Source organism: Capricornis sumatraensis, chromosome 5 (genome assembly GCF_032405125.1).
Source record: "Capricornis sumatraensis isolate serow.1 chromosome 5, serow.2, whole genome shotgun sequence".
Lineage (NCBI taxonomy): Eukaryota > Metazoa > Chordata > Mammalia > Artiodactyla > Bovidae > Capricornis > Capricornis sumatraensis.
In genome coordinates, this window is record NC_091073.1 from 109,317,477 (window position 1) to 109,340,649 (window position 23,173).

The 23,173-nt window shown below is 47.4% G+C and overlaps 1 protein-coding gene across 1 annotated transcript in view; it reads right to left on the reverse strand.

Annotated features, from left to right (window-relative positions):
- Positions 1 to 528: 528 nt before the first annotated feature.
- Positions 529 to 23,173, reverse strand: part of DENND11 (DENN domain containing 11) — a 44,591-nt gene continuing 21,946 nt past the window's right edge. Inside the window, exons 3-9 of the mRNA XM_068973347.1 lie at positions 22,832 to 22,990; positions 10,830 to 10,983; positions 4,923 to 5,061; positions 3,968 to 4,099; positions 3,707 to 3,857; positions 3,122 to 3,190; positions 529 to 724 (exon numbers count right to left, since the gene is read on the reverse strand). Of these exons, the coding sequence (XP_068829448.1) occupies positions 529 to 724; positions 3,122 to 3,190; positions 3,707 to 3,857; positions 3,968 to 4,099; positions 4,923 to 5,061; positions 10,830 to 10,983; positions 22,832 to 22,990 (1,000 nt within the window). The remainder of the gene's footprint in view (positions 725 to 3,121; positions 3,191 to 3,706; positions 3,858 to 3,967; positions 4,100 to 4,922; positions 5,062 to 10,829; positions 10,984 to 22,831; positions 22,991 to 23,173) is intronic.

The following is a 23,173-nucleotide window of genomic DNA, read 5'->3' on the forward strand; positions in this document are numbered from 1 at the left end:
GTGACAGAAACATCCTTCGTCCCACTCTGAAGTCTCTGAACAGAGAAAACACAGATTTACTCTAATAAACCGGAAAGGGAATTTGATCGCAAGACAAGACTCTCAGAACTGATAAAAACCTTGGAAGGCCATCTGGTCTAGCTTCTGCTTTGGGCAGATGGATATGCAAGGCCACACTGGACAGACTGGTCTCATTTTTGATACATCAAATGACAGAGACCAGACAGGCTTTCCCAACAGTCCAGCCAGGGTGTCCAGAACTCCTGGTGATAGGTGGCCTCCACCCCATCACCTCAAGTCAATCATTAGGAGACGAGAGAGGCTGCTTTGATAACTCCTAAGTCTGAACCCAGCAGCAGCTCGGAAAGTGGTAGCTTCCAACGACCTGCAAAATCAAAGCACTCTCATCTTACCTCTTGGGAAGAAGGGAAGAAAGGAGATGCAAAAATTACATTTGTTGGAAGTATAAATACTCCTGTGTGTCAATTAGAAATCAGGCCATCCCCGCGTGATAGCGGCGCATCCTTCCTATGGGCAACAGGGGTTGTCAATGACCAACATAACATCGATGCCGTAGGCCTCCAGCAGGTCCATAAGAAAACTCCGGTCTCCTTGGGGGTCTAAACCCATGCCCCGAGCATGCTCAGCTGTCAGAGTCTTGTCTTGACTGGCGGACACCTCCAACAAAGTCTGAAATATCCGGTTGTTTTGCTCAAGGAAAAACCTGCATTCACAAGACAAGACATGGGAAAGAGAGGGCAGAAAAGACACAAAAGTTTACCAAGTAAGCCACACGTGGGGAACCAAAACTACACTGTTTTGCTTGCTATCCATTTAAATGGTTTCAAAAGTCAGATAAGCCTTTTAAAAGAAGAAAACAGGATAAAAGTGAAAAGTTATTCAAGTGCCACGGAGGTCAGCAAGGAACTGGTGTTAAGCCGTTCTATGATTCGCAGAATCTCTGAGTGAGTGATGGCCTGACTGCCAGAAATCTACAGGAAGGTTACTAGAGGTTTAAACACAGCTGTAGAGAGACGCCCCACGAACTGTGTTCCGCTCTGCTTAGTCCTAAAGGAAAGAGAAAGATTAAAAAGCAAACAAAAAAACACCTGATAATGCAGTTCTGAGGTCAAGACTTAATGTGAGAAACTGAAATCCACCTTCCAAGCCCTGGATGGGTAATTAAAGCCAGTGACAGGAGGTGAGCCTTCCCAACGCAGAGAAGGACTCTTAAAATGACTCTCCAGCCCGAGCCAACCACACAAAAAAGGTGGAGCTCAGAGGTACTGAGGCAGGCACTGGGGAGTCAGAAGCCAGCCCCGGGGGGCGGGCAGTGATGTAGGAGGGGGAGCGAGGCAGAGGGACCGATATCTCCACAGCTCACCATCATCTGTGTATAACTGTGTTCCTTAGATGGCTTTATAGGACACCTAGAAAATAGAACAAAGTCCCACTATGGTGGAACTTAAATATAGTTCCTATATGTAAGTGGAACTTAACATATATTTCTACTATATATCACAATAACTATTTTAAGTAAATAAATTAAGATTTTTAGTTGGAGTTTCAATATCAAACTCTCACAAATTACTAGGATGAATAGACAGAAAAGTAGAAGGATACAGTAGACTGGAAAAACACTATGAAGCAACTCAATGTAATTAAGATTTACACAATTTTCACATAACAGTAGGATACAAATTCTATTCAAGTTCCCACAGACTATAAACCAGGAGGCAAGGTGCAAAAATGTCATGGTCTAAAGGTATTGAAGTCGTACAGTCTTTTCTCCTGCCACTGTGGAATTATGTTAGAAATCAATACTTTGATGGCTTTGTTTTAATTTGCACAGGGCATATCTGAGTGTCACTGACTTATAGTACTATATGAATATATGAGCCGTATTCAGATATGGTCTGATAACGTAACAGTCTAGACTTTTCATCTGTATTCCACAGAGCAAGGTGCTCAGTGCCCCAAGCAGCTTTGGGCGGTCAGGAATTTCAGATTCAACAGACAGATTCAAAAGCCTTGAGAAGACTCTCTACTCAGCTCCCAGATACTTTTACATCTCAACAGCAGGTGCGCATTAGAAAGTACACTTGATCAGAATCAAAGTACTGCACCTTTGTTGCAACATCAAAAGCCAGCGCTAAGTCGTGTCTGACTCTCGCGATCCCATAAACTGTAGCCTGCCAGGCTCCTCTGTCCATGGGATTCTCCAGGCAAGAATACTGGAGTGGGTTGCGATTTTTTCTCCAGGGGAACTGCCCGACCCAGGAATTGAACCCAGGTCTCCCACATTGTAGATGCTCAAAGGCAGAAACAGTTTTAACCGCCGCTACTCCCCACCCCAAGACAGGAAGTTGGCAGAACTGTTTCTGGTTCAATTACATTTCTGCTCTTATCACCTGGCACTATTAAACACAGCTGCTTATAAATGAAATCAATGCCTTAAAGGTATAGAGGCCATGGTTCTAATCCCGACCACCAACTGCTCTGGGGGAAAAGAAATGTCATTCAATTCAAGAGTTAAGTTTTTGATGATCCCATAATATTCTGTACAAGAAGTGCTCTATTCAAAGGCAGCAATGGATGACAAACCCCCGCATCCTGAGACAGCTTGTATGCAGCGGACATCTGGGTGTAAATGACCAATAGGGAGATGACTCCTGGGGCTCCCATTTCTCTTAATAACCTTTCCCTGCTCTTGAACTCTTTTGGGTGCCCCTAACCGCATTTCAGGGCTCAGGCTGACTCTGTGGAACCCAGCTCTAAGGGCAATAAAGGGCATCCTTGCAGTGTAGCACGTAACACAGGAGGTAGCTGCTGTTGTTTAGTTGCTCAGTCGTGTCTGACTCTTTGTGACACCATGGCCTGTAGCCTGCCAGGCTCCTCTGTCCATGGGATTTCCCAGGCAAGGATACTGGAGTGGGTTGCCATTTCTTCCTCCAGGGGATCTTCCCAACCCAGGGATCGAACCCGCATCTCCTGCACTGGCAAGCAGATTCTTTACCGCTGAGCCACCAAGGAAGCTCAACACAGGAGGGATCCAGGCTAAAGCTGTCAAGTGCTAAGGGACCCTCAGGGAGGCCCATGACCACCACCCAGGCTGACTTACAGCACAAAGAGGTCCTCTTCACAAGGGTTATAGTCTTCTTCCACCTCCTGGGAATATAACAGCATCTGCCTGTCAGGAAGGAAACGACCATCAGCTTCTGGTGCAGCTACAAGGATCCCCCAGGCCCCAGGCTAGGCCACTGGGCGGGCATCTGCATGGGTCACTGCCTCTCAAGGAGGAGGCTGAAAACCCAGAGCAACACCCCCACCGCTGCCCCGGCCAAAGGCAGGGAGAGAAGGGGCAGCACAGGGCTTGGAGTCCTGGGCTGGGTCTGGCCCTGGGTAATCCAGGACGAGGGACAGCCTTTCCTAACTGTCATACAATTAGGGTGAGGCCATGAAGTCATTTATCTCACCACTGATACCAGTGTGCTGCCTCGGGCTTCACAGATTCTAGAGGCCACCAGAAAGGAGTCAGCCCAGGCATGCCTGCTGCCCATCAGTGTAGGTGGGGAGCTTCCTCAACCCCCGCTCCCTGGGCAGAAGGGCAAAAAATGTGCAGAGGGAAGGGGCGGCAGGCCGCGGGGCTGGACCAGAGCCCCTCGGGTGTCTGGACAGGGGGAGGCTCCCCTTCCCCCAGCCTCACCTCTGCTCATTGAGCCGCCGGTACTTCTCCCGGTCGGCGCTGTTGATCTTCAGCAGCGGCTGCAAGTGGTCGTGGTGCGTCTTCACGTTCTGGTTGTCCACGTAGACGTCGTAGAGCTCCCGCTTCTCCTCAAAGATCTTCTCTGTGGTGCCTGCGGGAGCCGGGGTTCAGGAGGCGGGGACCCCCACAGGGTGGCCCTACAGGGAACCAGGGCCCCTGGAGGGGCGGGGGGTGCCGGGGATGCGCGGGCCTCGTACTCACAGGCCACGTAAGACACCTCTACCTCCAGGCTCTCGATGTCGGCCACGTTCACGTAGAAGAAAGGCTTGGACTCGGGCACGGTGCCCCCGATGCCAGGCAGGGAGACGTTGGCCAGGCAGCAGCAGCAGTACACTGGCGGGACAGCAGAGGTGAGGGCGCCCGGGGTCCCCCTCCCAGCCTGCCCCCCTGCCTCCAGGGCGGCCAGCATCACCCGTTCAGACACGGGTGAGCCTTTCTCGCAGGAGATCTTGCTTAGGATGTACTGGTGACCTTCCGCCTTCTCAGAACCCTTGCCCACGGCAACCCCTGCCTCTCCTGGTCCCCTCCCCTCTTCTGTCTGCGCTCCTCAGCTTCCTCTGTCTTCCTCCTCCTCTGGCTCACCTCCCGGGCCAGCATCTTCCACGCTGACACATCCCTCCTGATTCACTCTCTCCACGTGGCGGCAGAGAGCCCAGCCTGTCCCCCAAGATCCTGACCCCAGCTAGACCACTGCCTAGCGTCCACCTCGAGAAGGTCTCAGAGCAGCACACACAGGTAGTGTCCCAGTGGACTCTATCACACCACCCCTACTTGTTCCTCCTCATGTTCCCGGCTGGTGGCCCTACCGTCCTTGTCATCCTGGACTCTCCCGCCCTGACCTCTCACATCAGAACCTGACAACCCAATCTGACACCAGCCTCTGCCAGCTTTCTCTTTTTATATCTGGACTCCATCCTCTCTGCTTTAATCCAGGCCCTTCTCTCTCTCCAGACTACTCCTCTGCCACCCGATCCATCGTCCCTATTGCCGGAGTCCACATTCTACGATATCAATCCAGCTGCGGCCCTCCAGGGATTCAAAGTAGTGAGCCCCTGACACGGATCAACCCCTCTGACCTTGGTCAACAATGGAAAGGATGGGGCAGTTTCTGTCGCAGGGAGCTTGGGCAGAGTCCCTGACCTTGGCTTCTAGTTACCTCTATAGCATACAACGCCCACTGGAGGGGGAGAAAATATCAAAATGCGCTTTCGAAGTAAGGCAAATTTCCAAAGGATGAGGATCTGTTCACCAAAGAACTTAATAAACTGGGACATGCAGCCAGCTGGGTGTGTAATCTGAAAAAATTAACAGAGGTGGGTGAGGGGGAGGGAGGAATAACTTGTTAGAAATATTGTAAAAAATATGCAATATAAGTGTGTGCTAACTACCCCTCCCCACCAAAAATAACTCAACGTATAACTAAACAGATACACTGGTATTTTTCACTTTGAAAGTCTTATCTTTAAACCAGAATTCTATCATTCAGCAGCTCCCCGGATGCACCGAAGTGAGAGTTTAGGATCATTAACTACTTCGTCTGGGGAAAGGGTGCAGAGGAAGAGAAGCTGGATTGTAATATTTGAATCCGGGATGATGCACACCTTAGTGAGACCATTCAGCTCCCGAAGTGACTAAGCACAGGGAGGAAGGAAAGGATAAACCAACTGTCCTAGGGGACACCTCAAATACACAGGGAACCAGCTCCCGTGGGAGGTGACATGTGGGATTACAGGTTACCCCACTGGCACAAGGACTCCTAGCACCTAACCCCACCCTCCTGCACCTAACCCCACCCCCTGTGCCTAACCCCACCCTCTGCACCTAACTCCACCCTCGCACCTAACCCCACCCCCTGTACCTAACCCCACCCTCTGCGCCTAACTCCACCCTTGCACCTAACTCCACCCCTTGCACCTAACCCCACCCTCCTGCACATAACCTCACCCTCGCACCTAACCTCACCCTCGCACCTAACCCCACCCCCTGTGCCTAACCCCACCCTCTGCGCCTAACTCCACCCTTGCACCTAACCCCACCCTCTGCACCTAACCCCACCCTCCTGCACATAACCTCACCCTCGCACCTAACCCCACCCCCTGTGTCTAACCTCACCCTCGCACCTAACCCCACCCCCTGTGCCTAACCTCACCCTCGCACCTAACCCCACCCTCTGCACCTAACTCCACCCTTGCACATAACCCCTCCCCCTGCACATAACCCCACTCCTATACCTAACTCCACCCCCTTGTCCCAACTCCACCCCCCGTCTCCTCTCAGTGCTGGATGCCAGGGCCCCTCAACTCTGAGGGTCACCTCCCAGGCGGGCAGAGGAGCCAAGATATATTCCAGGAGCAACTGCATAAGCTCTATCTGACCCAGGGGAAGTCGGAGGCCAGGGTTCTGCTCTGCCCTTTACTGACAGGGAGACCTCAGGAAAGCCAGCCCACGTTTCTGGTTCACTTTCTTTACCTGTAAAATGGGGATATACCATCACATCCCTCATATGGCTAGAAGGACCACTTGAGAAAAATCGTGTGCAACACTTGGCACATGAGAAAGCCACATGACACAACTGTCACTGACAAGACACCAGGTTTCAAGCCAAGTGCTTTGTGAATGATTTGGAAGGTCACTTCCAGGACAAAGTGTGTAGTTTACAAGCCAGTGGAAGAAGCAGGCACACAAGCACTTAAACACCAGCCTGATGAGAGGTGTGATGAAAGAGGGGCCGGGGGCTGCAGGAGGGCGTACAAAGGCCCTGAGGTATGAGAACAAGCTGCTTTCTGGGAACCACAAGTAGCTGGGGGACTGGGCAGGGCCTGTGCCAGGGCCACACGGGCAGCAGCCCAGCGAGGGGACCTTCTCTCTGCTGAGACGCGGCCCTAGGCTGCACCCTGAGTGCACGATACAAGAGACTTCTCCTGTGCTTTCAACCTCAACACATCTCCCTTCTCTGGCCTTGGAGCTTTTACAGAGAACCTTCTTTTCTGGACTTGCACAGCTCCTACTTTGAGGTTTCCCTCCAACTTTTCATGTCAGGCACCCCATCCTCTTCTTACTCCCTAACTGTTGCTGGTAGGTCCCTCGGATTCACACTTCATCCCTCACCCCATGTTAATAACCTACATCACACCCATCCATGTTTTTTTTTCCCCATGTTCATGTATGTATGCAGACATGGATACATATATGTATGTGGATACGTATCTGTATGTATGTTCATATATGAATATATCTACATGTTTGTACATACCCAAGGCAGTGATTATTTTACAGAAGTGATAACATCATATACAGTTTTCAGCTCTTTGCTGTTCTCTCACAATACTTCCTAGTAGAGCATCCCTCATCAACTAGTTATGCTCTAATTCATTATTCCGAATGGCTGTGTAATATATGGAGTGCTCCATTTGTCTGCCACTCCGAACAATATTGAATTAAACATGCTCATACAGACATCATGACACGCCGGTGGTTTACAGAGAAGACAGATCCTAAGGAGTGAGACTATCAGATCAAAGGATGCAATATTTTGAATTTTAATAAAGCACAAACAAATTATTTTTTTAAAAGAAGACTGTTCACATTTCTACCTGCAACCTGTTAGTACCCTTTTCCCAGCATCTCCCAGGGTTTAACATGTCTGCTAATGAGCTGCCCACAATAAGGCAAAAAACAGGCGATTTCACTTTTTCTCCCTCTGGTCCCCTTCTTGGCATCTTGGGAAGAGGAATATAGGGCACCCAGGTCAGATGCTGGTCACCTCTCTGTGGGTTTGGAGACAGCCTTGAATTCAGAAGGAAAAAGGGGGTCAGAGTTAGGAGTAAAGAGAAAGAAAGTAGGTTTTCATCAATACAGGCCCATAACTGCCCTAATGGTCCTCTGACAGCTTCTTAGTTATTGCCTCACAGCACACGCCTGGGAAATCTTCAAACTACATTTCCCAGACTCTTATGCCCGGTGGCTACCTGTTAGGTTCTACCGATGGGGGGCAATGACAGGAGACTGGAGGGCAGGAGGAAGCTTCTAGTTTCAGGGTCCAGCTTCCGCTGGTATTTCTCCAGGGGCAGAGGACACCTCCATTCTAGACTCCAGCTATTCCTGGCATCCCTGGCCCTAGGCAAGCCCTGCCCACACCATGCCCAGGTGCACGGTGCCTCCCTAAGCGGTCTGAGAACCACCTCGGCAGAGCCCCTCCTCCGAGCTCCTGCAGTTCAGATGTCACTTCCTGTCACTTTCCCCTCTTTCTTACTCCAGCCCCGGGAATGCATGGCAGGAAGCCTCAAGGAGCCCAGGCACACCACCAACCCCTCCCCCACTCACTGGTTATCTACTGCCTATCTGTGCAATCCTCTTTTCCTCTTGAGTAACTTGCTTTTAACCACTAGAATATGGCAACACTACAGCGCTGTGACTTCCACAGTTAATACAACGGATTGTGACTTCCACCTTGCCAGGAGACTTTTTCACGGGTTGGCTTTGATGAAGGAAGCCATCATGTTGGAGAGACCCGACGTGTTTGTTTATTGCCATAGGCTCTAAACAGTCAGCAAGGCTCTCAGTCCAACAGCCTCAAGGAACTCAATCCTCCCAACCACCATGTGAACTCACAAGTGGATACTCCCCCAGTCGAGCTCTCAGATAAGCCCCCAGTCATGAGGGACACCTTGATTGCAGTCTTGCAGAGGACCCAGCAAAGCCTGGATCCCTGACTCGCAGAAACTGAGAGATGTGGCTCAGCTGGTGAAGAATCCGCCTGCGATGTGGGAGACCTGGGTTCAATCCCTGGGTTGGGAAGATCCCCGAAGAAGGCAAAGGCTGCCCACTCCAGTATTCTGGCTTGGAGAATTCCATGGACTGTATATATAGTCCATGGGGTCACAAAGAATCGGGCATGACTGAGCAACTTTCACTGTTTTAAACCATTAATTTGAGGGCAACTTGTGATGCAGCAACAGATAACTAATATAGGGAGGTAGCCACAGTCTGTATTTCTAGTGTTTAGGCTATTTTGTTACCTGTCTGTGACTTTGGTTTTCCAATTCCTGTATTACCGATTCTCTGTATTGAATCAGTCTGAAATACCTGGCATAGTTTGTGTTTTCCTAACAAGACCCTAACTGGTACTTATTCAGGTTCAAATACCATGGTCTAACAGTTAAGGTTCTTTCCAATCTGACTGCAACCTATTTTTCCACTTTTTACTCCTGGCCAGATGACACTGATATTCGTCACAGTCAATCCAGTCTTCTCACGCCCATGAGCTCGCCCTGTGATTTCTCACGCACATCCCCACAAGGCAATGGAGTGGGAGGACTAAGCATTGGCCTTGGCACCAGGCCTGTGTTAATATCCTGGCTCTATCTCCTACTAGTTGTAAGGCCTTAAGCAAGTCACTGAACCTTTAAAAACCTCAGTTGGTTTATCTGTAAAACATGGATTTAAAAAAAAAATCCACTTTAAAGAGTGCTGCAACAGATACAGATAAAGAGTCAGCAGGGGGTCTAACTCACAGGAGGTGCTGACAGAGTGCTGGACCACGGCCCCCTGCGGCGCATGCCTTCTCTCAGCCTGAGTTAGCATCCCTCACTTTCCTCCAGTTAGATCCCTCAAACGCTCTTCCAAGAGCCTTCTCAGAGTCCTCTCAGAGGACTCATAGTATAATTTCTCTACCAGGGAGCCTGAAATTTCCACTGAAGTATCTTGTGGCCACCTGTAGGGGAGGGGAGAGGGGGTAGGGGAGGAAGACGGGGTGGAGGAGGAGGGGCGGGGTTAGAGGAGGAGAGGGGCGGAAGATGGAGGGGGAGGGGGATGGAGGAGGGGGAGGAGGGAGAGGGAGGGGGTTAGAGGAGGAGAGGGGTGGAAGATGGGGGGGGATGGAGGAGGGGGAGGAGGGAGAGGGAGGGGGTTAGAGGAGGAGAGGGGCAGAAGATGGAGGGGGAGGGGGATGGAGGAGGGGGAGGAGGGAGAGGGAGGGGGTTAGAGGAGGAGAGGGGCGGAAGATGGAGGGGGACAGGGGGATGAGGAGGGGGAGGAGGGAGAGGGAGGGGGTTAGAGGAGGAGAGGGGCGGAAGATGGAGGGGGAGGGGGATGGAGGAGGGGAAGGAGGGAGAGGGAGGGGGTTAGAGGAGGAGAGGGGCGGAAGATGGAGGGGGAGGGGGATGGAGGAGGGGGAGGGAGAGGGAGGGGGTTAGAGGAGGAGAGGGGTGGAAGATAGGGGGGAGGGGGATGGAGGAAGAGGAGAGGGATGGAGGAGGGGGATGGGGAGGGGGATGGGGATGGAGGAGGGGGAGGGGGATGGAGGAGGGGGAGGGGGATGGAGGAGGGGTGGGGGATGGACCCCAACCCCATCCTGCACAGATGGCAGAGACTTGGCTGTGGCTAATTCTGTCAACTGATCCCAAAGCCAAGAAAGCTACATTAAGGCCCTGGACCATTCGGTTAATGGAGAATCCAATCCTGCCTTTGGGTCAAGCACAGGAGGACCACGGGTACCATTTTGGCACTATGTTTACTGAAAGGAGGGGGAGGGGGATGGAAGAGGAGGAAGCAGATGAGGAGGGGGAGGGCAGAGCTGGGGGAGGAGGGAAAGGGGGGGCTCTTTGTACCCTCCCAACACCTACCGCTTGCTTGGGTCTTCTGTTAATAGTAAACATATTCCAGTACAAAGTAATTCAGAAAAAATACACAGTAAAGTAATATCAAAAATATGGTAACTAAGAAATATCTCAACTGTTGAATGCTTCATTTTTAGTTCAAATGTCTGCCTTTAAAGCCAAAGCAATCACGAGAATCAGATCCACGCGCCGCCCCCAGGAGTCCACCACCACTGAGCCCTCACATGGCTCTGCACCGCTATTACGGAAGTATTAGAAAGCATGTTAAGACAACTTGCCTTATGTTTTAAATAAGAACCAAATGCTGAGGTTACAATCCTATTCTATCAAAAGCAGACTTTGGGTGTTAGCCCAAGACACAAATTTCCTTATTCATGAAAACAACAATCAGCAACTACTGTCCCCAGACCCAAGCCCGGGACTGCGTGAGACTTTGGCTGACCTACCTTCATCTCAGGGTACATGTATCGGTGGATGGAAGGCAGCCAGTAGACGGGGGGCAGGCTGCCACCTCTCCCCGGACCGGCATGGAGCACCCCCTTCTTGTCCTCATAGAAGGCAGCCAGGTGAGAGTAATGACCCGGGGTCTCCAGCTGGTGTCTGCACGAGACGCGCACAGTGAGAACGGCTCGGACCGCGGCCCTGCCACTCACCCCCCGGCCCAGGAGCAGCAATACTCGGGGTGGGAGAGGGCAAAAGCCTGGATAAATGAAAAGCCTCTCTTCCAGAGGTTGCCTAGGACACTTCCTTCCATGTTACAAGTTCCTTAGCAAAAGCTCTAAGACAGGCTCTGAAACTCCCCGACGTGCTGTGGACACAAGCTCCTTCTCATGGGAAACAGGAGGAATTAACAGGCTGTTAACTAATGTCCATTGTTCTGGAGCGAAGGATGCTTCCCGGAGAATGGCTATTGGTGATGAGAAGGGGAAACTTGAAAGACCACAGATTCCCTGCTTCAAAGCAAGTTTGTCTTTGTTTAGAAAGCAACTTTGTTTTCTTGCTTTGCTGTCGTGAAAGAAAGAAGCAGCAGCGTACTCTTCAACCTCTCACATGATGGAAAACAACTATTGGAGGTCATGAAGGGCTTATGTTTGAACCAAGTAATAAAGAGCACAGGACCTTTTCTCCCCCAACCCCATCCTGCACAGGTGGCCGACTTGGCTGTGGCTAATTCTGTCAACTGATCCCAAAGCCAAGAAAGCTACATTAAGGCCCTGGACCATTTGGTTAATGGAGAATCCAATCCTGCCTTTGGGTCAAGCACAGGAGGACCACGGGTACCATTCTGGCACTATGTTTACTGAAAGTGTAATAGAGGCTGAATTTAAAATGCGGTCATAATCGAGTACGACTGGTATCTTTTTTTATTTTCCTGGCCACACTGCGCTGCATATGGGATCTTAGTGCCCTGGCCATGGATCAAACCTGTGCCCCCATCAGTGGAAGTTCGGCATCTCAACGACTGGACCACCAGGAAAGTCCCAACTGGCATCTTGTAAAAGGGGAAATCTGGACGCACAGACACACACAAGAACACCATGTGCGAGTGAAGGGCCGGAGCGATAAATCTGCAAGCCAGGAACAGCCAAGACTGTTGGAAGCCAGAGAGGAGCAACCACCAGCTTCTCTCAGAGCCCTGGGAGGAAACCAAGCCTGCCGACACCTTGAGTTTAGACTTCCAGCTTCCAGAACTGTGAGACAATACATTTCTGTTGTTCTCAGTCATCACCTAGTTTGTGGTACTTTGTTACAGCAGGCTTCGGACACGAACAGAAGGAAAAATGGAAAAGAAAACAACTAAAACTTTTTCAGTCCATTTAAATTACCTTAGAACTGTACAATTTCCATCATACCACACTGAAAGAGAATCAAAATAGAGCTTTACTGAGCCAGGGGAGGCTTCCCTAATTACAGCTGGCCCTGGCACAATGATGACTGGACAGCAATGCCCCCAGCCTGTCGCTGCTGGCTTCGCCCAAACGCCGGCACGCAATACTCAGATTCAAGATCTGCACTGTCCACCAGGTACCCTGCTGCGCCCCACCCATCCCGGCTCCCGAGGGACCAACGGCTCCTGATGTCAAGGCTACAGCTGCCACTCTGTCACTGTGAGAGCTCAGTGGCATTACTGAACTTTCCAAAATCTGCTTTTCTTCCCGTAGATAGCAGCACCACTGCAATATTATTGTGAGGTGTAAATGGAGCTGAGTAGAAAAAGTGCCTAGGACAGTTGGTGATATATTTCAGCTTCTTATAGAACACCTGGCGGGCTTCCCAGGTGGCTCAGTGGTAAAGAATCCGCCTGCCAATGCAGGACACCTGGGTCTGATTCTTGGGTGGGAAGATGCCCTAGAGGAGGAAATGGCAACCGACTCCCCTATTCTTGCCTCGGAAATCCCACGGACAGAGGAGCCTGGCGGGCTACAGTCCACAGGGTTGCAAAGAGTCAGACGTGACTGAGGGACTGAGCACAGCACAGAAAAAACTAAGTTCCTTCCTCCTCAGGATATGGGCAGTCTAGCCAGGTGCACAGGGAAGGCTTGGAAACAGTGGGGAAACGGGAAGATTCAGGGCAAGCCCTGGAAGAGAACTTTAGGCAAATTTACATTTAAAAACAAAACAAAACAAAAAAAATCATCAGGTACACCCCAAAAATTCATTACTAAAATAAACTCCTCTCTGAGTGACAGCTCTCTACTTGGGAGGTTCCTACACTTTAACCTTTGCACGAAGCAGCAGTTGTGTAATATAATAATAAATGACTCTGAGGGTGTGTGTGCTTATAATCATTTCTGGTTTTCTTTTATTGTGCTGCACAGCATGTCAGATCTAGTTCCCCGGCCAGGGATCAAACCCACACCTCCTGCATTGGAAGTGTGGAACCTTAACCACTGGACCACCAGTGAAGTCGCTCAGTTGTGTCCGACTCTTTGCGACCCGTGGACTGTAGCTCACCAAGTTCCTCCGTCCATGGGATTCTCCAAGCAAGAATACTGGAGTGGGTTGCCATTTTCTTCTCCAGGGGATCTTCCCTACCCAGGGATCAAACCCAAGTCACCCACATTGCAGGCAGATGCTTTAACCTCTGCAACACCAGGGAAGTCCCTATAATCTTTTCTTTCACTCTTACAAATGTTCACAGTCTAGAGGGGAAATCCATGAGGGCCAAGCTGTGTCCAGCTATTCTGAGAAGATGGCAGACTTTAGACACCCTTCAAGGATATGTCAAAAAGACAAAAGCTTGATTACTACAAAATAGCATGTAGACAATTAAGTTCAAGGGTATTTTTATTAGGACCTAATTTCCTTAAAAGGAACAGTGGGAAGCATTTTCTCGTCTTTTTAATCCTATTATCTTGGCTATATTTTCTAGGTTCACTGTTTGCTGATTTGCTTCTCAATTAACAGTCTTACCTGTTTGACTCCATTAAACTCTATACTTAAACCAAGAGTCTAAAGAAAAGCTCACTACGAAGTTAGAATCTCTTACACTAACAGGTAGTTTCAGAATCCTGTCCTCTGACAGCCTAAGATACCGCTGGCTGATGGAACAGAATGAAGCAACGACATGGAGTATGGAAACGGACACAGACATAAATATAAACTGGCAGTTCCCAGACAGGTGTTAAACAGCCGTTTTATGAAGGCCTCAAAATGTAAACACCATATAGATTTTGCCATGAGCAAGAATGATTATCAAACCGTAACACCAAGATAAACCGAAAAGTACTGAAACAAGCCTGAGAGTTTAGAAGATGAGCTGGGTTTCAAAGATGGTCCAGGAGGGCGATCTATACGATACAGAGATGAAGCACACGCCAAGTGCCATGGGAACTGCCCACGAGACACGACAGCATGAAAGAGAGAGCAACCGGCAGAGTCTGAGCTACTGATCCAAGCCGTGGTTCTGGGCCACATCAAGGATTCTCCTCAAGAACCAGACACTGGGTTGCTGCGTAGGCCCACAGCCCCTTCACCTAATATGGCATAAGCTGTCCGGCCACACCGACACTCACTGCGACTAACCCTGCCTTCCCCCAGCACACTGGGCCATCACGCGCCCAGTGTAAGCATCAGGGATGCCTCTGCACAGCAGCGACACTTCTTCACTCCTGACACTCATGACCGGTCTGAACCACTCTGTCTTCTGGCCTTGCAAGTACAGAAAAACAGGCATTCCTGTTTATCGCTGGTGCAGTACTATCTTTCTGAAAGCCACTTGACATTTGTGTAAAACTGCATACCCTGGATGTGCCCTCCAACCCAATGGTTCCATTTCCAGGATCAAGGCCTAAAGATCTGTATGTGGATACGAACAACCATTTATTCATAAGGATATTCATGTTCATGGGGGTGAAAAATAAGAACAACCTAAAAGCCCCAAAACAGTGAAACAGGGACTTCCCTGGTGGTCCAAGGGTTAAGACTTTACCTTCCAGTGCAGAGGGTGTGGGCTCGATCCCTGGTTGGGGAATTCAGATCCCACATGACTCCCCAAAAACCAAAACATAAAAGAGAATACTGTAACAAATTCAATAAAGACTATAAAAATGGGCCACATCAAAAAAAAATCTTAAAAATAGAACAGTGAAATACATCTATACAATGAAATGCTGATGTGCTGTGCTCTGTCGCTTCAGTCGTGTCCAGCTCTTCGTGACCCCATGGACTGTAGCCCACCAGGCTCCTCTGTCCATGGGATTCTCTAGGCAAGAATATTGCAGTGGGTTGCCATTTCCTTCTCCAGAGATCTTCCCCAAATGTTTGGAAATCACCAGAATGATGAGAAGGACTAGTACTCATGATACATTAAAAGGTTAAATATCTTTCAGTTAGAAAATTTAGACACTGAGTGACCTCAACGTTCTTTTTAAAAAAATTAATGTGTATGTACATATTTACACATGGGAAAAAGACCAGGAGGATATGAATGTTAACAGCAGATAGGTCTGGCTGGTGCGATCATGTTCGTTTTTAACCCGTTAGCCTTTGCCCGGTTTTCAGTTTTCCGTAATAACTCTATGTTAATTTTCTATTTAGTCTTTTAAAATTTTTCAATATGGAAATTTCAAACATACACAAAAAGTAGAAAGAAGAGAATAATAGACCCCATTATCCACCACTTAGTTTCAACAACAGTCAATATTTGATCAATATGGTTGTTAAAGCTATACTTTATCCTTCCCAATGCCCATCACTCTTTTTCCTGAAATGTTTTAAAGCAGATCCCTTTTAACATTTTACCCATAAATACAGTATGCATCTCTAACTAATAAAATCTTTGTAAAAAATAATGTAACTACCATGCCATTATCTCACCCAACAAAATAATAATGCCTCTAACACAAACTAATACGCAGTCCACTTTCAAATTATATCAACTGTCCCCTAACTGTTATTTTATAGTTGGTAGATCCTATCATGATCTAAGCAAGATCAAAAATGTGGTTATGTGTTTAAGTCCCTTTTATAACATGCCCTCTTCATTTTTCCAACTAATCCTTTACAATTATAAAATAGTTCTCCAATATCTCCTGATTAATAAAAAAAGAATCATAGAAAAGACTAGGGAGATAGAGAGGTCAAGAGTTATAGATGAAATGCTAACAAAAAAAGGTTAAGATATCATACATAAAAATAAGTATAAAACATAGATTGAGTATTTTAGAAAATCAAGTCTAGTTAATTTTTCTAGAAGTCACGGCCACAATCATGTATTATCCCTGGCTACACCTGGGCTTTTATCACCATGCTTTCTCTTCTCCTCATACGCTCTCATGCAAGTCCTTCTCTCGTGTTACCTCAGCTCTCTTTAATCATCAAGCTGGAAAACCTTTCTAGTTATGATTCAAAATCTATAAGCCATACAAAAGTACTGAATTCAGTGAAGAAAAAAAATGAAGAAAAATCTGCACAACAAACAAAAAGGAATGTTAAAAGACAAATGACAGCAGCTTCCCTGGTGGCTCAGGGATAAAAAATCCGCCTGTCACTGCAGGAGACATGGGCTTGATCCCTGATCTCGGAAGGTCCTACGTACCACGGAGCGCCAAAGCCCATGCACCACAAACACGAAGCCTGTGCTCTGGAGCCCAGGAGCTGCGCCTGCTGGAGCCACCGGCCCTGTGAGCCTGTTCTTTGCAACAAGAGAAGGCACTGCCGTGAGAAGCCTGCACACCCAGCCGGACAGCAACCCCCACTCTCAGCAACTAGAGGAAAGCCCAGGCAGCCGCAAAGACCTAGCACAGCCTGAAGAAGCAGACAAACGAAAAAGTGGAAACATATTTTCCATTTATATCACAAAGAATAACACCTCCATCCTGTACAAAGAACTCGAAATTAATAAGAAAAGACCCATGACCAAAAAATAATGTAGCAAAGTCTAGGAACAGTTCACGGAAAAGGAAATGTAAATGGCTCAAGCACATAAAAGGGGCTTGTCCTCACTCCTAAGAAAAATGTAAATTTATAATGTGTTAATGGACTTCCCTGGTGGCTCAGGCAGCAAGGAATCTGCCTGCAATGCAAGAGATGTGGGTTTGATCCCTGGTCCGGGAAGATCCCCTGGAGAAGGGAATGGCAACCCACTCAAAGTACTCTTGCCTAGGAAATCCCATGGACAGAGAGAAGCCTGGTGGGCTACAGTCCATGGGGTCACAAAAGAGTCAAACATGACTTAGAGAACAGCAACAACTGTGCTTTATGCATCGGAATGCCCAAAATCCAAAAGCTGTATTTTAGTGTGGGCAATGCTGTGAGCAAACAGTATTCTCCTGTATTACTGCTGGGCATGCGAAATGGTACAATCTCTGTGTAAAGCAATTTGAAAGTATCTATTAAAATTAGAAATGCATATGCCTTTTGAATCACCAGTTTCATTTCTAGAAACTTAATGTCCACATACACTGCTCGTGTGTGAAGTGATACTGGCTCATAGGTATCCGGTGCAGCAGCAGCACCACAGCAAAAGACTGCAAACAACCAAATGTCTATCAGTAAGAGACCTGAGCGCCGAAGAATCGATGCTCTTGAACTGTGGTGTTGGAGAAGACTCTTGAGAGTCCCTTGGACTGCAAGGAGATCAAACCAGTCAATCCTAAAGGAGATCAGTCCTGAATATTCATTGGAAGGACTGATGCCGAAGCTCCAGTACTTTGGCCACCTGATGCGAAGAACTAACTCGTTGGAAAAGACCCTGATGCTGGGAAAGATTGAAGGCAGGTGGAGAAGGGGTCAACAGAGGATGAGATGGTTGGATGACATCACTGACTCGATGGACACGAGTTTGAGCAGGCTCTGGAGTCGGTGATGGACAGGGAACGCCTGACGTGCTGCAGTCCATGGGGTGGCAAAGAGTCTGACACGACTGACTGACCTACTGAACTGAACTGAAGAGACCTGATAAAGCAAGCATGGTCCTTTTGTGACACAACTGTGAGAAACAGTGAAGAAGGTGTCTGTGTATGAATATGAAAAGATCTCCCAGATATACTGTTGAATGAACAAGGCAAGGTGCCGATAACGTGTATAATATGCTATCTTTTGTATGAAAGGGGGAAAATAAGAATGTACATTTGTATTTGTATATGCACAAACACAGGCTTAGGAAAAACACATGGGAGATGAGCAGTGGTGACCGGGATTACTGGATGATGTGGGAACTCGGTGAACGCTTTGCTTTTTAATGCCAGTAGTTGATACTGCACTCTCTTCTTCCCTTAGTAATAGAACCTTTCAAATTGTAGCCGGTCACATGACCAGCCAGTTAAATACCCCATTTCCTAGACTGTCTTGCTGCTAGGTGGGGCTAGTAACTAAAGCCTGGCCAGTGAAATGTGGGCAGAAGTTATGTGTTCAATTTCTAGGATTTCTGCCTTGTTCCCCCTCCGGCAGCCTGGGACACGACCTGCTAACGGTGAATCAGTTTTTACCATGTGGGTGAGGACGATATTCTAGGAGATGGCAGGATACAAAACAGAAAGACTCGGGTCCCGAAATGACCCAGTGGAGCAAAGCCTACCACACCGGACTACTTCCCTCTTTCTGGGATGATATGCCAGAAAAGTTGTACTTCTGTCTCCAGACCTGTCACTGTACTTTGGGTCTCTTTTTTACAGAAACAGCCTGAACTCGAGCTAAAGTAGAAAATGATAGATATGAGTTTCCATGATCAACAATCGTGCATTGGTTTAGCAACTGGCAAGGGAAAATGGTAAGAAAATAAATGTTGCGGACTGACAAGCTGGTAATCCTTGTTATTACTGCAGCAAAAAAACTTTGCTAGAATGTCAGTAACTTATAAGACAAGCCATGTGTCATCTGAACTTGTGCCTTTAGGGCAAACAGTGGGAAACAGAGCACTGCCGGCTCCTTGATGTTTTTAATGAGCTACTTACAAGAGTTAAGATGAAAATAAGCAAGAACTGGTCAGTGTGCAAGCAGAAATAAATATAGCATAAGGGTGTACATTCTGAGTTCCACAATATGAATTAGTTGAGACTCAAAACATTTGGGACCCAATGGGACTGGAAAAACCAATTTCTCTGGACCCAAAAAGCAGGAAGTAAGAATTTCTCTCAAAGCCTCCAAGAAATTCTCCAGTTAAGTATTCTCCGCCAGACATAAGCATCAGTTCATTTATAAAGATCAGATTTAGGCTACAGTCTCAAGACCGTTGCCATTAAAATGAGGCAAAGATGGGTTGGCCACAAGCAAAGACCAGTAACTACTCCACAGTCCACTGACTTAAAAGCTCAGACCCAGAAGAGATGTTTGGCAGTGGATATTTTTATCTGGGACTGAGAGCAAACAGACCAGAAGCCTGCTGAGTTCTGAGGGGTCTGGACTGCCGCATGCTTGGCCTTGTATAAGCCCAGGATTTTTCTGGTCCCTTAAGGAAATCACTAGACTTCCAGACCTACACCCACAGGAAACATGTTCTTAAGCTATGCAGCTTTCTCCAAAGTTCTCCAAAGCTTGATTTAAAAGCAGTTACAGTGGGAAACAGATAAAGAATCCCCTAGAAGGCAAAGAGGGGAGCCAAGGAGGAAAATGGACAAGGGGATTCTAGTGAGCAGAACCAAGGTGTAGCCAGGAGCTCCTGCTCTGTGACTACAGGGCGTCTTTGCCATCCCTGCTGGGCAGAATTCCATTATCGTTACGAACTAACGACTGCTCGTATTTCTCAATCTTATTTTCAAGCAGGAGTTTGTATCATGGCTCCTACTCTATCTCCTATGTTGCATTTGGGAGGTGGGGAGTGGAGGATTTGACTGTTCTTTCACAGCTTTTAGGAATAAGAGGAACCATGTCCTGAGGAACCACGTCCTGAGGAACCACACAGAAACCTTAGATTTTAGATGCCAGCATTAACTGGATGAGACTCTGATGTCTCGGGATGGAAGGAATGTGCTCTGTGTGTGGGAAGGACAGTACACACAGATACTGGGGTTGCCAGGGGGGCAAATTGAAGCAGAGGCTGCTAAAATTTCCCCTAAAACCCTTCTTCCTATACAGAAAAGGAGCCCCCAGTTTTAACCGGTCACAAGGCCACCCAATTAGAGACGACCCTCCCCAGTGTCCTTCGCTGTCAGCTGTGTCTCTGTGATTGGAGACTTGACCTGGGTTATGAGAAGTTATATGTGGAATTCCTGGCTTTTCCCTCCTACCTGTGGGCTGCAATGCAGACCTCGAGGTGGTGAGCAGCTCTGAACAGGTGAGAAGGACACCTGAGAACAAAAAACCTCTCCTAGGATCTGGCAGAACAATCAGAGAAGCTTTGTGGGCCCCGAATGACTGTGGGAACAGCAGGCTGCCCACCCTGACCACCTGCCTACTTCTAGACCATTCCATGCAGAAGAATCTTCTGTCTTATTGGAACCAGTGTATTCCAGGGCCTCTGTTACCACCATTTAGCCAGGACTCTAACATAATACCTCCTTATAATTTTGGGCTTTTGAACCATGAGAATGTATTGCCTCCTTGGGAAGTTAATTTTTCAAAAGGAGTAATAAATTTTTAAAAGTGTCAAGATCCCAATAAAAATGTTCTTTTCCTCAGGATTAATTCTGAGACACAAAACTGAGGAAATGTTTCAAATGCAGAAACATATTTATCACAGCTCCAAAATGCAGAGGAACAGTTTTAAAAAATGAGAAACATGCCAACTGCTCAACCACAGGGAACACTGGTGTAGATTAATGGGACAGCTCTAACATTCGACAGCAATTAAAATAATCACCAGGGACTTCCCTGGTGGCCCAGTCGTTATGAATCCGCCTGCCAATTCAGGGGACACGGGTTCGACCCCTGCTCCAGGAAGATCCCACATGCCGTGGAGCAACTAAGCCCGTGTATCACAACTACAGAGCCTGCGCGCCACAGCTTCTGAGCCCGCAAGCCACAACTACCAAAGCCCTCACACCCGAGAGCATGTGTTCCTCGACAAGAGAGGCCGCCGCGATGAGAAGCCCGTGCACCACCACCAGAGCAGCCCCTGCTCGCTGCAACCGGAGAAAGCCCACGCGCAGCAAAGGAGACCCAGTGCAGCCAAAGGTGAATAAATAATTTTTTTAAACCATCAAAATGAAAAATACGTATGACAAGGGCAAGAAAACCTGAGCATAACTGGTGTTGCTGAAGAAGAAGGAAAAATGCAGAGGAAAAGTTGAGTATTTCATGGTAGAAGAAAAAGTTCCTGAAATTGAAAGTCATGTCTCTAGATCAAAAAGCAAGAACTATTCCAGAAAAGAAAAAAAAAAAAAACAGTTCAGAAACAGTTCAGATAAAGAATCTATAGGGACCTAGACAAAAGAGACTTTTCTGAAGCAACCAATATCAGGAGACAGCAAAGCAATAGTTACAGCATCCTGAGAAGAAAAAAGAAAAGATATAAGAATCCTAAACCCAGCAAAGAGTAAAGGGGAAAGACCAACACCATCAAGCATGCAAGATTTCAGAGAAGGCACCATCCATGATCCTTTTATGACAAAAAAAAAGTGCTTGATGGCAAAACCCAACCAACCAGGAAACGTATCAGGAGCTCAGCAAGTCACAGTTAAGCCCTGGATGTGGTTGTAGACATATAAATGAGACTTAAGCGTCATGGGAATTATGATTACAGAACCAAATGTGATAAACCTCACACTATATAAAGTCAAGAAAGACAGTAGGGGAGGAGCTCTGGGGAAAGGTACAAGATACCTGACTGTCTACACCTCGAACAACCTAAAAGCACCAGTGACCCCTGCACAGAGCTTTGTACACTTTATTGTATACATGCCATCTCTCGATAAGAATAATACTGTAGCTTCATGTTTTTCAGAGTCTTTTGTCTTAACTTGGGAGGACTATTCCAAGAAACAATACATCCTACTGTGAAAAAAATATTCACTTAAAGTTTGACAGTTTCTTCAGTTTCACTTACTCTTTTCCTCTGATATATACAAATACATTAAACCAATCCTGCTTTTGGAAAATTATGTGTTTTAGAATGACATTCACTGAATATTGACAATGGATATCTCGTCTTACTGAGTGCTAAGATTTGGGAGAATTTTTAAAATTCATTTGTACTTTTAACTAATTTTTATGTAATAAATATTTTCCCCACAAACTACATTTCATATTCTTTCAAAGATGATGATCAAGAAAGACAGTTATGTCAAAAATTAAAATAATGATATATTTTAAAAGGATAGGATGTAAAAGTATGTATAGTGTACGATGCCAAGTATATAAATAATTTTTTAAAGTCACACACACACACACGCATACCAGAAAAGAGGCAAATGTGCTAACATTTTAACAATGCTTCAGGGATTAGTGATTTCTCCCCCAAAAATCTGAAATAAAATTAGGTTACTCACATGATGGGAAAAAATACGAAATAGTAACAGTTTTGCAGCTTCTGTTAAAAATTCCCTTCCTATTAATCCTCTCCCATGATAAGGATTACTCTAAATTAATAAATGATGAGGTCTTAAAAGAGTTGAGGGTGGGCGTTGGAAAGGAGGTTTAAGAGAGAGGAGACATATGTATACCTATGGCTGATTCATGCTGATATATGGCAAAAACTAACACAATATTGCAAACAATTATCGTTCGATTAAAAATAAATTTTTAAAAAAGTTGAAAGTCTCTTTGCCTGGGGCAAAGAGGTCATAACTGTGGTTGAAGGGAAGCAAAGATCACTGTACCTGTCAACAAATTAAACAAAACTGATAATAGTGTTAAACTGAAAGCAAAATCGACCCCAGCTCTCAATCGAGTATGAAGGATCAGTACACAGGACGCAGGTTGAAACACAAGGACCACCGCCGGAGGCGTGAAACGTGGCCACGGAAGTTCCCGGAGAGGCACCTACTGCTCTGATTGACGCACGACCTTTAACCCTGAGGGCTCATCACCATCACCCGCCGCCTCCCACCCCTGTCTGGGGGACACGCACCGAACTTGGTTCTCCAGGAAGTGCATGTGCCGGTACAGCAGGGTGTAGGATGGAGACAGGATGCCCACAGACTTCATTCGGGCGCCACGCTCCAGCTCGCTTTCCACCGGCATGTTGGCGAAGCAGGCCAGGCCGAAGAAGGGCCCCTTCCGGAAATAGCTAAAAGAGACCCAATATGTAGCATAGCTCAAAATCGGAAATTTTGTTTTTTTCCCTTGAGAGGCATGCTAAGACGCTTCAGTCGTGTCCAACTCTTTGCGACCTCATGGACTGTAGCCTGCCAGGCTCCTCTGTCCATGGGGATTCTCCAGGAAAGGATACTGGAGTGGGTTGCCATACCCT